Source organism: Parasteatoda tepidariorum, chromosome 2 (assembly GCF_043381705.1).
Source record: "Parasteatoda tepidariorum isolate YZ-2023 chromosome 2, CAS_Ptep_4.0, whole genome shotgun sequence".
Taxonomy (NCBI): Eukaryota; Metazoa; Arthropoda; class Arachnida; order Araneae; family Theridiidae; genus Parasteatoda; species Parasteatoda tepidariorum.
The window spans coordinates 44578344-44600111 of NC_092205.1; the positions used below are offsets into that span (position 1 = coordinate 44578344).

Below are 21768 nucleotides of genomic sequence, written 5' to 3' on the forward strand. Positions count from 1 at the left end.
AATGTAATAACATTTGTATTTTATATTATATATATATATTTTTTTTTTTTACCATGAAATAGATATAAGGAACTTTATAGATTACTTTTATGAAGATTACGCTGCGTAGATGAAATGTGCATATCATTCAGTTAATTACTTATTATGAAGGTTACACTGCGCAGCTAAAATGTGCATATCATTCGGACAAAGTATACTGCAGGGTATCAAATATTTAGAATATTATTTTGTTTAAAAACATGCAGGAGTTTTAGCCGAGATTTTTTACGCAGAAATTTCTTTATTATCAAAAGTTCCTTTGCAGATACATTGTTATGTTATCTCTGCAGAGATTTCTTAGCGAAAAATTATACACTTTCTGGAAACTTATATATCTTTCAGAGAATACATTTTGAAATGCTGCACCTGTACGAATGATTGTTTTTGGTGTCAGATTTCGAAAGGAAGAGAAAAGATTCTAAAACAACATTGATCAATTCTTTTTTTTTCTTCCGGATTGTATATATACATATATTGAACGCATCATCTCGCTAGCACTTTCTTTTTTCTTCTATTTTTCTTTGGAGATCTCAGATAAAAAATAATTTGCAGATTCTGAGATAATCTGCAGAGCTCGATGTCGTGCTGGAAGGTTTCCGCTACCGAGACATATTTCATATAGAAATTTTAAGTAACAGACTTACATTAGCAATTAAATTCATTATTAAAAATATTTTTATGTTAGGATTCAAAATAAAAGTTATTATGTAAATAACATAAACTTAAGTTATTTTTAAAAAAAATTGCTTTAAAAGAAGTTTTTAAAAAAACAGTTTGGTTAAACCGTGGTTAATACAAGGTTGGCTTTTTGCCGGCAGAAACTGGTTATAACCGGTAAAAAACGGCAAAAACTGGCAGAAACTAAAAAAACCTCTATATTAGTTCTAGTAATTGCTTAATGACATTTTGTTTAAGTAAACTGAAAAATGAATTAAGTAAAGAGAATCTTATGGCTGTATGAAAAAGAAGTGACATACAGATTTAAACAGGCAGTTACTGATTACCATTTGCTAGCTTATATACTGCATCCGAAGTATTTGGGATTGAAATTATGATGTGCTCAAGAAGAAAGTGCTAGAATTTTACTCGCCAATATTAACCCAGATTCTCTACCTTATGTCTAGTTCGGCTGGATTTGAGAGAATCTTCTCAAATTTCTCGATCGTGTATAGCAAATTGCGAAATTGTTCAGGTTTAGAAACTGCATCAAAACTTGTCTTTTGTTATAGATTACTGCAGAGTGCAAACAATGTAATATTTGATTTTGAATGGTGATAATTTTGTAAATAAATTGTACTTTGTTTAACATTTAATTGTTTTTTCCATGAATTATCCATTGTATGTCAATCTCAGTACTTACTTTTATGTCATTTTCTGTATTTTTGCCAGTTTCTGCCGCAAATGTGGCAGAAAAGGGTTTCTGCCATGCCGGTTTTAACCGGTTTCTACCAGTGGTTTTAACCACCTCAGCAGAAACTTGCCAACCTTGGGTTAATACCATTGTATAACTCACATTGATTCAACTAACCAACACCGTTTCAAACAGTAAAAATTACATTTACTTTTATTAGATTTGCATACACCTGCATACCTGCCAACTTTCACTCTTTCCGAGAATGAATTTTCAGAGTGGTTGTAAAACAATAAACGAAAAACAATCTGACTCAAAAATCTAATATATATAATTCTCTTAAGTGGCTCCCAAATTTTGGCTGTATTTCTTTTCCGCCGGTGGCAACGTTTGCTTTGTTTTGTTTACGTTTTGAAAACACCAAAGCATTCTGCCTTTTTTTTAATGATGTGTTTCTGATCTAATATATACAATTCTNAGTTAATTGGAATAACCTGAGTATTGCTACCACTTTAAAAATGAAAATAAAATCTTCCGGAAAATCCGGAAGAGTTGGCAGGTATGCACCTGTGTCAAGTCAACATATGCAATTAAAATACAAAATTGCAAAACAATATTAGAAATTAACTTTTAGCACAATTACTAAATAATTTCTACGGCTAAAATATTTAATTAATTTTAATAATAATCGAAAAACTAAATGGAAATAAATAAATAATTGTTGACGAAGTTGCAAAAAACATTGAGTATAATGATAAGGTTTTATTCGTTAAATGATTTTTCGACAATGACTTTTATGCATATCAACAGAAGAAAAATCCGTAAATAGCTTATAAGACTGAATTTCAAAGAAAAAAGAAAAAGTGATTTGTCAGGTTATTCAGATACGAAATACTCAAGAGTACGCATATTTCAATCCAAAGATAATCTAAAGAGCAAAGATATAGACAGGGTTTATCTTTCAATAAAAAAAAAATTTTAATAATAAAACTGACAATATTGCTTCGTAAAATGAAAATTCTTGAAAAGTCCAAAACATCTTAGGAAAACACTGCACTTTAAATGTTCTAGATCTAGATCTTAACTTCAGGGAAACTCGTAAATATTTATTCAAAACATCAAAGCAGCAAGAAGTTCTAGAAAGGTTAGAACTAATTATTGCATGAGGAAAGGCAAATAAGTTTTCGCGATAACTAAATCAATAAAACATTAAGACAATACATCAAACATAAAACGCAGTTAAATAGCTTAACCTAGCAATTTAGAATGAAAATTTTTTAGTAACTTTGATATGACAGAAATAACAAATCTTAATTTAATATTTTAAAAATGTAGAGAGTTCTCAAAACATCGCTTTAATGCATCTTTAAATTCCTGATCAAAAGAGTAGATGTTCGAATTATAATAAACGATTTTGATAATTATTATCCTCTAAACTTTAAATAATTATACAAAATCGGGCAAACCATTATCCAAATAAATAATAATAGGTGTGAAATTAAAATTCGCAAAATAATTTTATTTGTCACATAAAATCAAAAAGCAATTATTTTTATTTATTAATCAAAAAATTACGCAATTAACAACAGAAGGCCAAAAGTAAAGGCAAATTTTAATTGGCTTTCATCTTAATTTGTTTTTTATTCGTTTAAAAGTTACGCAAGCACATTTTGATAGGTATGCAACTATACTGCAAAAAACACGATTTCAGTTCTTTAATTATTCCTACATATATAATTAAACATCAATTTATAATAATCTCTAAGCAATTTTGATCCGGCTTGATATTATGGACATGAAGTATTAAATGTGAGAGTTATTTATTTATTAACAAAATGTCATGCTAGACAACTTGTTACTTTAACATTTTTGTCACGTTAGCACTTCAATTTTCGTAGATACGCTTTTACGTATCTTTATAGCTTCCTGCGCAGTTCAAAATAAGTTTTGCTTACGTGTTAGTTTCATGGAATATATTAAACTTCACAACAAAGGGCGTATAGCTAAAAACAACTATCTTGGGAACAAAGAATTTTAGATTTAAACCAAAATTGTTTTCAATAGTTCTGTTTTAAATTAATTGAAAAGAGCAACAAAACACGCGCAGTTTGTTCGAAAAACATAAAAGTTCGAACGTACTGAAAGTAATTTCGCACGATACATGTGATTCAACAAAACTTGCGCGTAAATTCTAGCGCTGGAACTAATCAGCCCGTTAATCTATAGACTGCTGTGACAACTCGTTTTATACCTAGAAAACTTAAGTATTAGAGCCTCGAATATAAGAAAAAAAATAACTTAAAAATTTTTTAAATACCTGACTTTTTTAAAATTAGATTTCTCAGGAAATATTCGACCGATTTCGCTCAAATTTTATATTTTGTCATAAAAAATTACATTATTGAAATAATGTAAAAATTTGTATACAATTCAAAATTCTTCGACTGTTATTAAAAAAAATAATAATATATAATTATTAACAATTATTTTCGCATGGAGTTACCCTTGGTTGTTGTTGTAGTTGCAGTTCATTTACGTCACAAAGAGCTGCACAATGGGCTATTGGCGACGGACTGGGAGCCGAAGACCTGCCGTCACAATTTTGATCCTCTGCAGAGGGGATGTCCCTTGAGGTTCGGTAGCCCGACGACCAGTTGAGCAGTTTACGGTTGAACAGTTTAAAGAGAACTAAAACCGCACATCCTCGGACCCTTCGCAGACTGATCCAAGTGGTCATCCACCCGCACACTGACAGCAGTCAGTGATGTTTAACTTCGGTGATATGCAGGGAACCATGTCTTAACAATCAGTCCACTTGCATTAGGATAGTTATTTTTTTGTTTTTTGACAAAAGGTACAGTAAATGGAAACCGATAGTCTATAGTAAAAATCTCAATATAAAATGGGACCATTTTGGTCCAATCTTCAAACAAACTCAATACAAATTTTTTTTTAACAGAAAAATTTATTTCTACATTTGTTGTCAAAAAAAATCTTAATAATTTTGTAATATATATCCGTTGATGTGTTTAAACAAAACCTGAAGGATTTACAATCCAAATAAATTATACAAGAAGTATTATGTGTATGCCTATCACACATAATTTATTTTATAGATAAGTAATATATTATAGTTTTTCAAAATGTTTCCTCTTTTCTAATCATGCACTTTATTTTTTCATTTTCTTGGTTCATTTGTTCATCATAATTTTATTTGAAAAATCAGATTACTGAAATATGTTTTACTTCAGATTATTTTCTATAAAATCAAATCAAATATAAAAAACAAAGATTATAATTTCAAGGAACAATTTAGTTTGATAATTACAAAGAAAATTTATTAAAAATAATAAAGCCTAATAGAACCATTTAATGGGTATAAAGATGAGTTTTTTCAAATGAGCAAAATTCGAAAAAAAACTCACTGGGTTTTTCTGAGCCGGGCCCATATTTGCGAACCCTGGCACTCTGTGTTGCCGCATAGTGAGATAAGAGGTGCCACGAGGTACCCATGACTACAAGAATAATTTCAATCTTTTAACTCGTTCAAGACTGACAGAAAGCGAAGTGCTTACCCAGGCCAGCAGGCTGCGAGAGTATACATATATTAATACACGATGTTCCGAATTCTTAGATCAAGCAATGGAGACAAACTGGCCTTCGTGGAGAAATTTTTTAATGGAACTAACCCGCATTTCCGTTATACGAAGAGGAAAACCACGAAAACCCCAAAGATTAGCCCGACGGCAAAGGGATTTTAACCCATGATCCCGACATTGAAGATATTTAACGTCAACAGTGAGGTGGTGCGAGCCGGGAGTTGAATTCGTATCTACCAGCTATCGTTGGGATTCGAACCTGGGTTACCTGATTAGGAGGCGAACGCTCTATCCTCTTAGCTACCGCGACTCAGGATATCGAATTGAGATTACGCGATTTTGGGCTGCTATTGTTAGAAAGGCTGCTTTCATATATGTTACCGAGGGCCATGAAGGGAGAAGCGCGCGATGATAAAATTTTGAATATGTGTATTACATATTTATTCTTTCCTAAATAAATTAAAAACTATGAGGGTTCTCTTTCTAGTTGTTTCATTATACCAATACAAGCTGGGATTTCTGCAGATGCTGTTCAAAAACGCGAATATCACTCAAAAATAAATATAGAAAAAGTTATATTAAATAGTAGGAGGTAATAAGCAGCAAACTCAACTTTTGTACTAAATCACTATGCCTTGGTGTGGATAGTAATTTCTCTTTATTTAAATTTTCACTTACATATATTATAATATGAAACGCTATTAATAATTCCTTTTTATTAAAATACTTAAGTGGATTTTAAACATGATTTATACTAACTCACCACTTACTTTCATAATCTTGCACAATGCATCGTGTGTATATCATTAATATTAAAAACCAGAGAATATTATATGACTCGGGTGCCAAGGTGCCACCTCTAGAAAAAAGTGTGAGAACGCCTGGAGTGAGCAATTTTAAAAGTTGGCGAGCAAAGCGAGCAGGGGTTAATTTTCCTGTTCTTTTTATAAAAAAAATCGGAAGATAATATGCAATTGATATTTAACAATATTTGCAGCGAAAAACCGAAGAATTAGAAGCAACAAGTTAATAATCTAGGGTAGCGGAAATCCAAAAATCCAAGACAGCGAGAATCCATAACAAAATCCAACAACGCTGATTAAATCCACAACAGACAAGGCGTAGTAAGCACAAGTATTTATTTATTTATTTTTATTTTTTTAATGTTCATAGAAATTTTTTTAATCAACAATCGCAATTTAAACAAATAAAAACATTCTCTTAATTAATAATAATAGTAAAAAAAAATTTTTTTGATTTAATTAATTTAATTTACAAATATATTTTTCGATTGTGGATGTCAAGAGAGATGTTTATAAAAAAATAATAATAAATAAAATAAGGTTGGCATTCCAAGGTTAAAGACTATTCCCTCATAAAGTTCGGATATTCCGAGAATTTTTGCACAAAACTGCATTATGAAATCCCAGTTTCTTCGAAATTACTTTTAAAGCAATTTTAAATACTTTTGAAGGTCTGTAATTGCGAATTCAGGAAGTAAAGCTGTCCTCAGAGGGGAAATACTAAAAATAAAAATTTCGGCACGTGTAATCGTCAGTTAACAATATTCTGTCAACATAGGGCAGATGTCGTCAATATCATGCTGTGATAACTTTAAAAAAGAGAAGAAGAAAAAAACAGGTTTATATCATTCTATAACTTATCTAAAGCAAATCACAGCAGATAATCAAATAAAATAAAACTTAATAGACGACTGATGAACTGAAGTTCAACAACTTCAATAAAACTACTAGCACTACACATGAAAAACAAAAAATAAACCCCAATTCCCAGGCAAAACTGCTAAATGAAAATCTAAATGCAGATTTTCATCTTTTATATATAATACATATTTGTTTATTTTTTTAAATTCTTAAAAAATAAAAGAACTTATTTTTTGGTCATCTTACAACTATTTGTATCATGCCGACGACTGCTGACAAGTTCGAGGTCGGGATTAAAAATACTTTTGGATGACATCCCACTAGGGCATTGTCATTCGTTCCACCAAGTTCATCTCGAAATAAAATTTCAAGATTAAGAATTCATACAGGTTTAGAATAAATAAACTAATATCAAAAACGAAGGAGCAAAGGAGTGGGAAATTTTTTAGACGTAATGCAAGCCAATGAAGTTCAAAATGAAACAAAGCTTAGAGATAAATTTCCGGATCAGTTTTATTTTAGTCTTTTTTATTAATTTAGCAGTGGTAGTCAATCTGGATCCTACCCTTCAGAGATTAATACAAGACTTCCTGGTTGCCACGTGCCAGAAGTAACTTAACAAATATAGACGGAGAAATGTATTTCTGCAGTGCAGTAAACAGGGTTTGAAAAAACCAGGGTATTTTAGAAAAAACTCAACCCGCCTGGGTTTTATTGAAAAAACCCGGGGAAAATTGGGTTTTTTCATTTAGTGTTCATAAACTTTAAGTTTTACTGTGTAAATATTTTTTTTTTATTAAAAAGTGCTGTATAAGCTTAAATTCTCAATATAAAATAGGACCATTTTGGTCNGGGTTTGAAAAAACCAGGGTATTTTAGAAAAAACCCAACCCGCCTGGGTTTTATAAACCCGGGGAGAACCCTGGGTTTTTTATAATTAGATATATTACCCAATATAAAATTATAATCAGTAAAAACTAAAATTTCATCTGACTTTTGACTTTAATAAAAAACTAAATAAATATTTAATGGTCTTCCATGTTTTTATAATAATATTAATAGAAAGTGACATTAAAATTGCGTATAATTATAAAGAGTATCAGTTAGTTACTCCATTTTTTTTTGTCAAATAATTTACCCTAGGAAAATGATTTCATTTTTAGAAAAATAATTTTAAAATGCTCTTGTATAAAAAGTTTTAGCTTATTTTTTTAAAGCCAGAAAATAAAACTGTTTAAATTTGTTAATGTATCATTTAGTAAAAAAAAAAAAGTTTCTTTTAAATTTTTTCAAACATATGAATTAATAATAACCTGTTTATTAATATATAAAGCATGCAACTACATTTGAAAAATTGATCTTTTCAGACTATATTATTAAATTTCTATTTGATTTAATTTCATTAAAATATTACTTTTCGAAAAAACCCAATTAAAGTTTTCAATAGTACCTACTATAAAATTAGATTCGAGTTCCTTTTACTTTACAAATATTAGAATCTTAATTATATAAATCCTGCAACTCTATTTGACAAACTCATACTGCACAATAAATTATATAAAATTAAATGTGCAACAATAAGTTTTAATAAAAAAAAAAATTTTAAAAACCCACTTATCGTTTCAAGTGGGTTTTTTCAAGGTGGGCCCACCCAATGAAACCCCGGCGGGTTTTTTCAAAATGGGCCCACTTGGCGAACCCTGGCAGTAAAGCATCGATTATCTCAAAGCCGATTTACCGGATTGTCCAATTATCCGGATCGTTGACGGGCCATGTGTTTTTCCAACCTACTCCAAAAAAATAAAAATAAAAATTATGTTTTTTTGCGAATATTTTTTTCTAAAATATCTGAAAGAAGTCGAAAATGGCTTTTTTGTCCCTTGGTGACCATGAAAAGAACCACACATTCATTCCACCCAGTTTCAATCATAACCATCTAGAAAGGAGATGGTTATGTTTCTATGCGGGTTATGTTTCTAGATGGTTATGTTTCAATGCGGGTGATAAGTAGTTTCAAATAAAAAAAACATGTTTCTAATAAAATGTTAACGAAAATTATAAATTTTAACCACGCTGAATGTAATAGGCTATAATAAATACTACTATCATGGCCAATCCTAAGCCTAGTAAAAGTCTGAAGGGTATAATTATTTAAAAACATTCGTATAGCAGTTTTTTTTTTTTATTTGTTCAATTATCCGCATTGTTACTGGTTCGGTTAATCGGCGCTCTACTGTATCAAAAATATATGAGACTCGGGTCCATAATGATAAACCACATTTTTTTTAATTGTTCGTTTTTAATTTTTTGTTTTTTAATGGTGAAAAATTGGTGATTGAAGAAACTCCATTCTGAAAATAAGGCGTTTCTATGAATCGAGTGGAAATTCCGTTAACTTGTTAAATTCCTATCTAGCATTTAACAACGCCATTCATTAAACTTGTGCTTAAAAATCGCGAGTATGTTACATCGCTGCTACTCCGAATCAAGCTATTGCATAAAACTAAAAAAAAATTCAAATTATTAATAGCAAGAATCCTAGAAAGTTCTATTTACAAGATTATAAAAGTGGAAAATTTGGGAAAAAGATGAACAACTATAGTTCGATCACCAGAGGTTGTCCCTTGTCGGACGAAGAATTCATTTCAGCGCGGGAGTAAAAACGTCTCCGCGCTTGAAATTGCAAACAGTGAATTATTTTTCAATCACTTACTTCGCTTTATCATCTGCTGTTATACCCTTCGTTACTCTAGCTAATTAAATATATTGCAGGAAAATGTCTCAAAAAGGGCTAACTATTCACTCAAAAGAGAGAAATATCATCAAATTTATGAAATATTTAATGCTAAAAAAAAGCACATAAAGATTGCTAAATAAATCATTTTGTCATACGATTGCCAAATAGCAACCTTGTTCAGGATTGCTCACATTCTTCTCCCCAAAATAGCGAAATAATATAAGTCGGATATCACGTGATGAAGGCGGAGCCAAGTGCCAACTCCTGGTGAACAAACTATACCTACAAGACATGATCATATATGCATAATACATACGAAATATATATACTATCACGGAACTACTATAATAATACTATCACGAAAAGTTATAATACTACAATAACTTATACTATAATATCAGGGAAAGTTTTTTACTATTATTCATCATAAAAATAAAAGGAAATAGGTCAAAATTTTCATATTCTAACCTACAGTAAATTTTAGAAAATTCGGATACAAAAAATTTTTTGAAGTTAATAACTAGTTTTATAGCTCCAATAGAGAAATATATGCTGACATCTAATATTCAGTGTATACGAATTAAAACACTTTTTTTAAAAAAAAATTACTTTCGAGTAATTTCGAGAATTTTGTCAAAATTAGGTGACGACAAAAGGCTGAAATGAAACTAGTTAGAAGAGTCAATGAATTGCTTGAAGAAAGTTTTTTAAATTTAGATTTTTTGTTCACATTAAGTTTTTCCTTTTATTTAAGTCTAGACATGACCTAACAGAAACATTTTGCTCTCAAGTAATGTAACTTAATTCATAACTTCTTTTGACGCGTGTAAGTATTCATTTCTTTTCATTTAAAGCTGTTGTTACTAAAAGTATGAAAAAAAATATTTAAAAAAAAACTGCAATTACTAACACAGATTAGACGGCTTGCCAGTTATCAACTGTTGTGGTAGTAGAATAATTTGTGAAGCAAAATACGTCTTGATGCGCTAATTTTAATTGAAAATAAACTGGGAAAAAAAGGAATGAAATATATATCTTATTTTCCTTCCGCTTTTAATTACTAATTTGTTGTTGAAAAAAAAGATACTGATTAAAAAAAAAATTATGCCACAACAATTTGGAAGTTGGACAAAATTAAAATTTTTTTTATCTTAACTCTTTTCCAATAGAAAATGTGAATAGAGTTTTTATACAAGACTTCAACACTGGGTGACAATATCCTTTAAGCTAAGAATTTTATTTCTTGTTATTCTAGAATAAAAAACTATGATTTGATTAAGGAATAAATTTCTGTTTAATTATTTGTTAAAACCCGCATTAGAATATATTTGTTTAATGGACTATCGATTTATATATATATTTTATGTATATTTTATAGATATATGTATTTTAATTCTACTCTTGGAAAAATACCAACTATAAAGAAAATAGTAATTCGATGAAGAATAATTGAACAAGGAAAAAGCACATAATTAATAAGGTATTCGACATAACTAATAGTATTTCGTAAAAAAAAAAATTCTTATTCTAAGAAAAGAAGGTGGGAGAAGAGATCTTCTGAATGCAAGTATGTAATGAACATACGTAAAATTTAGACCCTAAAATTTACTATTAACAAACTAATTAGAATTATTTAATTCGAATAACTCGTAACTGAGTGTAATATTCAAACTGACTTAGAGTTTTCGTAAAAATATCGATTCAAAAAAAAAAAATCTATATTAGCAGTTAAAAAAAAGGACTCGCTAAGATAAAGTATTAGTGAGGTTAACGCTCTTTTTTAAACTTTTGCAATTTTTTATCATCGCTATGATTGCTAGAACATACGTAAGGAAACAAANAATATTTGGTATTTAGCCTATACTGCTGAACGCAGAATATTAATTTCGGACGAATAATGGAAGAATTGTCTGCCGAAGACAAAACTTAATTCGTTTACATCCATCTTTCTTGTTTTCTGCCCTGGAAAGGGTTTATTCGATTAACAAAATAATAATGAAGATAAACAAATTTGTGAAGGGTCCGATTAAAAGAAAGGTCCGTTTTTAAGTTAAAATATTTTGTGAAGGGTCCGTTAACGGACCCAAATTTCTTCTAAACAGACCCCTGATTGTATATACTTGTACTATGGTCAATGCTCAAAAAATTGAGCGAATAACTACAAAACTCATATTAAAATCTAAATAATCACTGAATTTTATTTTATTTTTATGAATGAAACTTCAAATTTTAAATTAATATATTTATTTAAATTTAATATGAAACCTAGGAGATTAACTTATATGTATATAACTTATATGTATATAACTGGGAGATTATAAGGTGAAATAAAAAAATTTTTACTATACGATAAATGATTTGATTTGAAGGGTAAAAAAAATTTTTTTTATCGCGACTGCAGATGAGGATATTTAAAATTTATTAAAGCCTGACTGTGCTTATTAGTTTATATAAAATGTCCAAGTCTTTGCGTTAACTATTTACAAAATAAATACTGAGATTGATAGCTTTAGAAGGATTCTTATAGAAAAATAAAATAAAAATTTAAAAAATAATTTTAAAAAAAACGGGAAATAACAATATAGAACGTCGCTAACATGAAATTTAATTCTCATAAATTTCAACTTTTGTTGTATTGTTATTATTATTTCTTATTTAGATAAAACATATGACAGCCATGTCAAAATACAAAACTAGGAATTAAATACACTGATGAATGTATGTAGATTAAGTATCACAGTGTAATGTTCATCAAAAACTAAAGTTTCAAAAATTAAATTGGTGTAACATTCAAGGTAATATTGTATACTCGGTATTGTATACAAGGTAATATAATACTCGAATTGAGTAAACTCTTTTAGCAAAAATAAAACTTAACACTGAATCCCAAAAATTTTATCCGAATTTCCAAGGTTAGTTAAATGTTATACCAAAATGAAAAAATAACAAATCTGCAAATAATAAATAAATAATATGATAAATTATCTAAGAATTAAAAAAAAATCAGAAAGAAAATTAATCAGTTAAACAATTATTTCCACCACTAACCCTTAAGAGAGGAGAAAATATCCAGTAATAGAATTTAAGAAAATAGAGGTTTCAAAACTTTCAATCATGGCAACCAGTATAAGAAATTATAAGACATATATTATTTACTTTCCATCGGGTAATAATTAAATCTATTATTAGAAACAAATAGTATTTTTAATAAGAAGGAAATCTTGCTTCGTTATTTATTATATAACTATTTGGAAGTACACTGCATCAACAGTAATTTTTAAACAGTAAGATAACGTGCCTAAGCAAAAAGGTAGATTGATTGATTATATATCTGTCTTAAACAAATTTTAAAAAAAGAAAAATATTAACCATAATATTTTTTGAAACAAGATACGCAAAAAAATTTAAACTGTACACACTTTTTATGATAACTAGGTTCCTTAGAGAGGAAAAACAAGCAATAATAGTACAGAATAAATATATCATTATTGTAAAGAGACTGATATCTTTTATGACTCTCATTGCATAAAAACATCGTTAAAAAGTAATAAGAGTCAAGTAAACATGTTTTTTTTATCAACATATCAATCACTGACAGTCACAATTTTGACAAGCCCTTGTTGAAAATAAGACCTATATTAGCATTAACTAACAGAATATTTTTATATTTATGAGTGAACACCCTCAAACAAAGTTAATCATACTTTACCAACTTAACAAAAAAAATCGCCTTAATACAAAATATTTTGGATGAAAGCGGGTCACACGTAGTTTTTGAAGCCACAAATAAGGCCCGTAAGATGCCTTGGTACATTCCCGACATCAAGCAAACGACAACCAGGGTTTGCAAAATTCATGTTTTTTTTTTTTTTAATTTAAAAAAAATATCGGATTTTTATTTAAACCACTGGTAAATGTATATGTATATATTTTTTTTAAATATATTTACCAGCCAAATCATGTCATAAAATACACTGGTTATCATAAATTAAGGAAAATTCACAAAAATCGCGATAACTNTGAACCTGGTTCGCAACTATGTTCAAGTAGCTTACAGACGTCAGGGATTGTTCTATGAGGATTATGGGTCCTAATGTGCCCCATGAAAACATTGTTCCTAGACGAGAAACCATGAAAACCTGGGCGAGCCCATTGTTATAGATGGAAGGTGGTCATAATGTAATGGCTCTTCGGCGTATACTAATTTTGCTGTACGCATGTTAGGTTAAGCCTAATGTTTAAAATAACAGTCTACAATAGTGAGAAGGCCACAAAGAAAATTCGCAAGTTTTTACAGAATACTTCAAAATACGTTAGCAGTATTATCAATAAATACGAACACAGCCAATGAACAAAGAATAATTAGTTCAAATCTTTATTGTATGAAATATAACAAAAAAAATTATAGAATTTTGTTCAGCCTTTTATGAATTAGATTGTATATACTTGTAATATGAACGATGCTCAAAAAATTGAGCGAACAACTACAAAACTCATATTAAAATCTAAATAATCACTGAATTTTATTTTATTTTTATGAATAAAACTTCAATTTTTAAATTTATATAATTATTTAAATTTAAAATGAAACCTAGGAGATTAACTTATATGCATATATGTATATAACTTATAACTTATATGCATAGGAGATAATAAGATGAAATAAACAAAATTTTACTAATACGACAAATGATTTGATTTGAAAGGTAAAAAAAATTTTTTTATTGCGACTGCAGATGAGGCCATTTAAAATTTATTAAAGCCTGACTGTGCTTATTAGTTTACATAAAATGTCAAAGTTTTTGCGTTAACTATTTACAAAATAAATACTGAGATTGATACCTTTAGAAGGATTCTTATATAAAAATAAAATAAAAATTGAAAAAATTATTTTTTAAAAAAACGGGAAATAACAATATAGACCGTCACTAACATGGAATATAATTCTCATAAATTTCAACTTTTGTTGTATTGTTATTATTATTTTTTATTTAGATAAAACATATGACAGCCATATCAAAATACAAAACTAGGAACTAAATACACTGATGAATATATGTAGATTAAGTATCAGTGTAGTGTTCATCAAAAACTAAAGTTTCAAAAATTAAATTGGTATAACATTCAAGGTAATATTATATACTCGGTATTGTATACAAGGTAATATAATACTCGAATTGAGTAAACTGGTTCGTTAAATGTTATACCAAAATGAAAAAATAACAAATCTGCAAACAATAAATAAATAAGACGATAAATTATCTAAGAATTAAAAAAAAATCAGAAAGAAAATTAATCAGCTAAACAATTATTTCCACCCCTAACCCTTAAGAGAAGAGAAAATATCCAGTAATCGAATTTAAGAAAATAGTGGTTTCAAACTTTCAATCACGGCAACCAGTATAAGAAATTATAAGATATATATTATTTACTTTCCATCGCGTAATAATTCAATTTATTATTAGAAACAAATATTTTTAATAAGTAGGAAATCCTGCTTCGTTATTTATTATATAACTATTTGGAAGTGAACTGAGTCTACTATTATTTTTAAACAGTAAAATAACTAGCTTAAGCAAAAAGATAGATTTATCAAGAGATTATTTAAGATCAATCAATCTATCTTAAACATATTCAAAAAAAAAAAAATATATTAACCATAATATTTTGTTAAACAAGGTACACAAAAAAATTTAAACTGTACACGTTTTTTATGATAACTAGGTTCCTTAGAGAAGAAAAACAAGCAATAATAGTACAGAATAAATATATCATTATTATAAAGAGACTGATATCTTTTATGACTCTCATTGCATAAAAACATCGTTAAAAAGTAATAATAGTCAAGTAAACATGTTTTTGTTTTCTTTTATCAACACATCAATTACTGACAGTCACAATTTTGACAAGCCCTTGTTGAAAATAGGACCTATATTAGCATTAACTAACAGAATATTTTTATATTTATGAGTGAACGCCATCAAGCAAATTTAATCATAATTTACCAACTTAACAAAAAAAAATCGCCTTAATACAAAATATTTTGGATGACAGAGGGTCACACGTAATTTTTGAAGCCACAAATAAGGCCCATAAGATGCCTTGGTACATTCCCGACATCAAGCAAACGACAACCNGCTACTCTTAGTGGACAACATATGCAAATTTTGCACGTTTTGGCTTACTTTTGAAAGAGTTATCGCTATTTTTGTGATTTTTCCTTAATTTATGATAACCAGTGTATATTCACATGACTTAAAAACAATAATATAGCTATAATAGTTGATTTTTCTAACTAAAATGTTCAAAACATATTATTCAATTATTCAAATTAATCACTGAATAAATAAAATCACAGTTATTTTTGCTCAAGCTAAACATCGCAAAATTTTAAAAACAAGGAAGCAATTTGCCAGTTAGGTATTCAATGAAGAATAAATTAGTTTAGATCAGGACACATTAGAAGAAAAAAATTATGTTTCTCTAGGTAGATTCTTTAATACAAGTGAAAACTAACAGCGTCTTTAATGTTTTAAAAGCATTTAAATAATTCTTAGCTTATTCGAATAAACATAAAACGAAATGAGTATAAATGAAATATATTTGTTATGCGCAAATTATTTTATACGCAGCTAATGGAAAATTATAATTTAACATTTTAACGATATTCCCTTGTAGTCACTAATTTCATTTAATTACTAGGTTATTTTGAAATATAATAACTCACCCTATCATTATTTCTTATTTAAAAAAATCACACCCTGAAGAAAATGTTTATAAAAATATTTTCGACTGAATGATTTATTTAAAAAAATCAATTCTTTTAAATCAAGGATTTTCTTTTAAAATAACAGCTTATTTAAATCAATATTTTTTTTAAAAATAAAGTGATTTTAAATCGTGATTTAAATCATGCCAATCCTGCTAGCAAACTGATCCCGTTAGCCACAAATCACAAAACAAAAATAAGAAATTTATATTAATGCAAGCTAAATACTCAATGCGTGAAATAAAATAAGAATAAATTGTGTAAGACTCAACGGCTTTATTTATTTTAACGAAATTAACTTCTAGTAAATGTAAATCAGAAAATAAATTTTTTGGTCCATTATTCTAGAAAACACTTATTACCTCATTTTCCGACTAAAAACAGAAAAACGGGAGCAGCATTTTTAAACGCTCTAATAATAACTTAAAATGGACACAGAAGCGCATATAATTATGGAAAAAATAAGATAAAAATTGACCTAGTAAAATAGTAAAGGATGTTACAAGCTAACTTATAATCTGAATACATTAGATTAGAGGTTTGCAGCTACAGCATTAGTAAAAAATTATATCCATTCCCAAAGAGGAAGGGAATATTATAGATAATCGAAATCGTATCATGGTTTGCTCGTTAAAAAAGTCTTGAAGAGAGAAAAAAAAAATGGTCTTTCAGAAGTTAAGAATTTGGATATCATTATCAATCTTCACTTGCAATTTTTTTTTTTACTTTAACTAAAATTAAAATACCTTAACCCATAGTAAATTTTGCATAAATAATTAATTTTAAAAAATTATTTACGAATATATTTGCCTGTTAAATCATTATAAACAATATTTTTACTCAGACTTGTATAGTAGAATTGTAAAATGTAGATGCACAAGAAATTTCCGATGTAGAGCAAAAAATTCGTCAAATGTTTCTTAATGCTAAAAACAAAGTATAAAATAAAGATCGGACATTTTTTAAGTCTATACACACACTGATCCATAAAAAATTATCGCTTCCTCTCAAGGATTTGTAGCTTTTCATTTTCACATATTTTTTTATTATTAATTTATTTTTTAAATAGTTACCTAGTTAGTAAACACAGCGTTTATGAAATACATAAACATTATTTTGTTCCGAAAATTTTGTTCGCCCACGACGTTACCTGGTTAAATTGATTTTAGTTCAGTATTTGGGTTGGTTTTATACAATCCTATTTAAAGCCAAAACTTTTAATACAAGTACAAACATACAAGTAATACAAGTACAAACAAAGCAATTTAACTCTATAAGAAATTTAACTTTAGTTTCTTATAGAGTTAAATTGCTTTGTAAATAAATGAAAATATATAACTTTTTAATCATGTTTCTAATAATCACGTACTGATAGTCATGTGAATAGTATAAGTTAGAGAATAGAATTTTGTTAAATAATGTCGTAGGAAAAAAGAATATCAAGGTATTAAAAAAAATTGAGAGAGGATAAAATGAACTTTATGAATGTCATTTAATTTTAATTAAATTTTAAAAATTTTTACACTAAATCTAAAAATACATTTTTTAAATGTACACTGGCAAATGCATTTTCAAAATATAACTACTATTTATGAAAACAGAGGTAGCACAAGATTCCCTGGAAATATCCGACTCGAAAAGATAACAAAAAAGAACGTTTGCATTAAATAAATAAAACTAGACGCAGAATCAGCTATTTATCAATGATGCATCAAATATTCCCCCAGACACTTCATAATCAACATAAAAATAAAGAAAAACAGGACTCACCTTATAGATCGAAATACCATATCAGAGCTGGAAATACTTTTCCACGAACCACTCAGGTAATCTCGGCAAATTCTGTAAGCTTGATCCCGCATCTTCTTTACTTGGAAAGTAGGACCAGGGTTACTGCAAGCACACATGACAAACAAATCAGGAAGTGCATAGAAATCGGAAAAACAATGTTATTCAAATATATCACCCCACTACACTACGCTTGACGATATTGCGCAGACGTTCCCGGACAACTCAGTACGGAGAGAATGACTATCTAGTCGCAGAAACCGGAGAAGGAATAAATCGCTATGGTCCGGTCGATTATGCTCATGGGAGGAGGGGCAGGATACCTTTCGATTGCATGAGAATTCAGGATAAACAGAAAAAAAAAGGATATTACGTCATTCCGCATCAGTAAGAGAATTAAATTATTACAATACAATAAATTGTATTTTTATTTAAAGCGAAGAAAACATGAAAGCACTACATTTTTAGTGTCATAATAAGATGAAATAATCGCAAAAACGAGCTTTATTTAAAAATTGATTTTAAAGAACTAGTACATGTTTACTATCAATTAAAATCAATTAACAGTAAATGAACATTTTGAGTTTTTTTACTTGAATAATTTATATATTTTTCTCTTTTTTAATTATGAAAAATAAACAATACATTGCATTATTATCAAGCTGCTTCATGTAGAAATTGATTTTGAAGTACGTACTGGTAAACGTTCAAAATAGAAAGTCAGATTGTTGAAGTTTTGAATTATTTCCAAAAAGTGTATGGGAAAAACTTTTTACTTTAAAAATTGAAATTGTTAATACAATACAGTTACACCATAGAGTTGATATATAGCTGAATATAGAAGACTCAGGATAATTTAAATATAGGATAAAAAAGTAAAGAAATTAGGAATAAAAGTATTCTCCGTTTTTTTTAAATAAATAAATAAAAAAATATTCATTTACTTTTATTTATTTATATAATTTTTTGTATCTTATATCTTAAAATATAAAATATATCTAATATATATCTTAAAATGCTTATTGAATAAAAAAAATACTATAAAAAAAACTAAAATGAGCGATTAAAACATTTTTCAAATGATAAACGATACATTTTTCGAATGATTGCTTTTCCTATTTGTTTTCCAAATTAATATTAGAAAAGAAATGCTTCGCAGAAATTCTCAAACAGAAATAATTTTTTAAATAAAAATAACTGGAAAGGTTAAGGGTTAAAGGCTGCTACCATTTTTTAGTTAGTCAGGACACTTGTCAACTTACTAACGCAAGAGACAGAATATGCGAGGATGAAGTGCTGTCACAGAAGAATATAAATAAATCTATATTGTTTTAAATAAGGACCAGCTTTTATGTAGCAAAGAGAACTCAGAAATTCGAATGTTCTGAGAACTATAGTTTTTTAAGTCTCTAGTCTAAAGGAATCAATGGAGCACCCTGAGAACTTGAACCCCTTAAAATGCTTGTTTCCATTTCTGCGTTTTTCGCTATATCCAGGGCTCGAAAAAACTGAGAAATTTTACCCGTTCCCGAGGACGGCTTGTCCAACAATGTACCCGTCCTCCTTTGAAACTAACAAGTAGCTTCTAAATAAATAAAAATATAATTTTCTCCTATTTATTGCAAACATTTATATAAATTGCACAATGAATTAGTAGTNTAATTTGTGAAATACAGTAATAAAAAAATATTAGATTACTAATGGTAAACTAGTATTTCTTTTATGAAATAATTTTTTTCTTTTATGAAATAATTTAAATGACACAGGTCAAGCTATCTGGAATGTCAATTTATCCGAAAGTACTGCCTTTTTTAAATGAATCAAATATGACGTTTGCCAGTTCCACAATCAAGCCAATGATTGTGGAACTGGCAAACGTCATACGACAGAGGTTTCTGCACAGAAATTTAAAGGGGTTTTCCATTTAGGTAGATGTTCATATTTGCTTTTAACGCTTCTTGTTTAAGACCGTGCGCAATGTGCTTTTTTGTAACCCAGACAGAAAAAACACCAATTCCATCATGCGCAGCGTGTTGCTGTATTGCGGTGGGTCATTTTGCTGCATTAGGTCTTAGCTTGGGCTAGAAGGGCTGAAGTTTTCTGGTGTTTAACGATGTTATGTATCTTAAATTTTAATGACACCCATTAAAATTTTAGATATATTCCAACAAAAATTAAAAATATATCACGAACATTAACAGGAAAATGGCCGTCCGCGCGGACGTCGGATTCGAGAAATTCATTGTCCACGGGGAATTTTTGACCGGCAAGGACGGGCGGTTTTTCGATCCCTGGCTATATTTGTCTGAAATTTTAAGCTAATCAAAACATTTTCGCACACAATATTAAAACACGTTTATCCAAAGATAAATCCATGCAAAAAAGTTAGCTAGATATGCAAGGTTTTATCATTATATACTACATAATTTTAAATGATAAATACAAAATGTGAACAAAATATGCCGAATAGTTCACGAGATGTGAACATTTAAAAATACGACATTTTGGAAATTTCATACCTCGGTTTTATACGGAGTTCGTTCACATTTTATATATTGTCATTTGAAATTACTCAATTTACAATGATAGAAAAATTTCATACCTTATGATTCCAAATTCTTTCGACCACTGATAAATGAAATACGCAATTTTTAAAAATTATTTTTTGCGTGGAAATACCTTTAGATAATCGAGTCTTATAAGTGTAAAAAAATATTTTGTATCGCTTAACAAGTTTCAGAGATTAGCGAAAAACGCACAAATTGACATTAATATTAAAAAGAGCGAATATTCGACTGCTATCATGTTCTAATTACTGGGACCATATTTTCCAGATTGCAGCTTCTCCTAAATTTTGATAGTCAAAAATCCAAATCCATCAGAAAAAGATATGTTTATACTTAATTCCATAACATACTCTCTTAACAATAAATTGATATACTAATTCCTGATATCTGGGTTAATTGTACAAAATAAAAAGCAAAACAGCCAAAGGTTGTTAAAATGAGCTTATAATGCGTCAAACCCAACATTAAAAAGAAAAAAAAAATATTACAATGATAATAAATAGAATATCGGATAGGTTTTCAATGCAACAAATTGATATAATGCTAGAAATTATGCTTGGTACAAAAATAAAAGGGGAAGGAAAAAAAGAAATACCAACAAAAAAAAATAATAATAATAATTTAAAAATTAAGCGAAAGTCTCTAGGGACATTGAAATCCTAATACCTGCAATTTATTTCCTATCTCTAAATAAAACAGTATGTTAAATAAAACCAACTGTCTGAGGAGTAATCTTATCTAAAATTTGAAGATTTATCTTATCAAATCGAAAATAATTTTATCAAGCTTATCTTTCAAGCAAACAGAAAATGTAATTAAAGTAATAGAGAGATAAGTAGTTAGAAACTTCTGGAACTGATACACATGCAATCTTTATCAGAACAAAAAATTTAATGTTTAAAATGACAAATTTAAAAATGCTAATTTACTTTGGAGATAAAAAAAATTTATAACCTGAAAAAAAATGAGATTTTTTTTAACAAAATTACGTTGAATAAATTTTTTTAAAAAATATTCTTTCTGGAATCCCAAGATTAAAAGTTTCCAAGGCTATTGCAGCGAGGAGAATGCCCACTCTAGCACATAATATGCATTACCTCAGATTGGTTGAGCCATCTGTAGTGGTGTGAGGGGCTTATGAAAAAAGAGTGTTTAAAATTTTGATTAAGAGAAAAAACATTTATGGTGTTTAATCATAGCAAGGATTATTTTAATTTTGTTAATTATGTCTCGCCCCTTTGCCAATTTGTTTTT

The 21768-nt window shown here is 28.5% G+C and overlaps 1 protein-coding gene across 1 annotated transcript in view; it reads right to left on the reverse strand.

Moving 5' to 3' along the window:
• LOC107440480 (choline/ethanolamine kinase) overlaps positions 1–21768 on the reverse strand; it is a 44524-nt gene that overhangs the window by 17548 nt on the left and 5208 nt on the right. The window contains exon 2 of the mRNA XM_071177534.1: positions 17930–18052. Within this exon, the coding sequence (XP_071033635.1) occupies positions 17930–18052 (123 nt within the window). The remainder of the gene's footprint in view (positions 1–17929; positions 18053–21768) is intronic.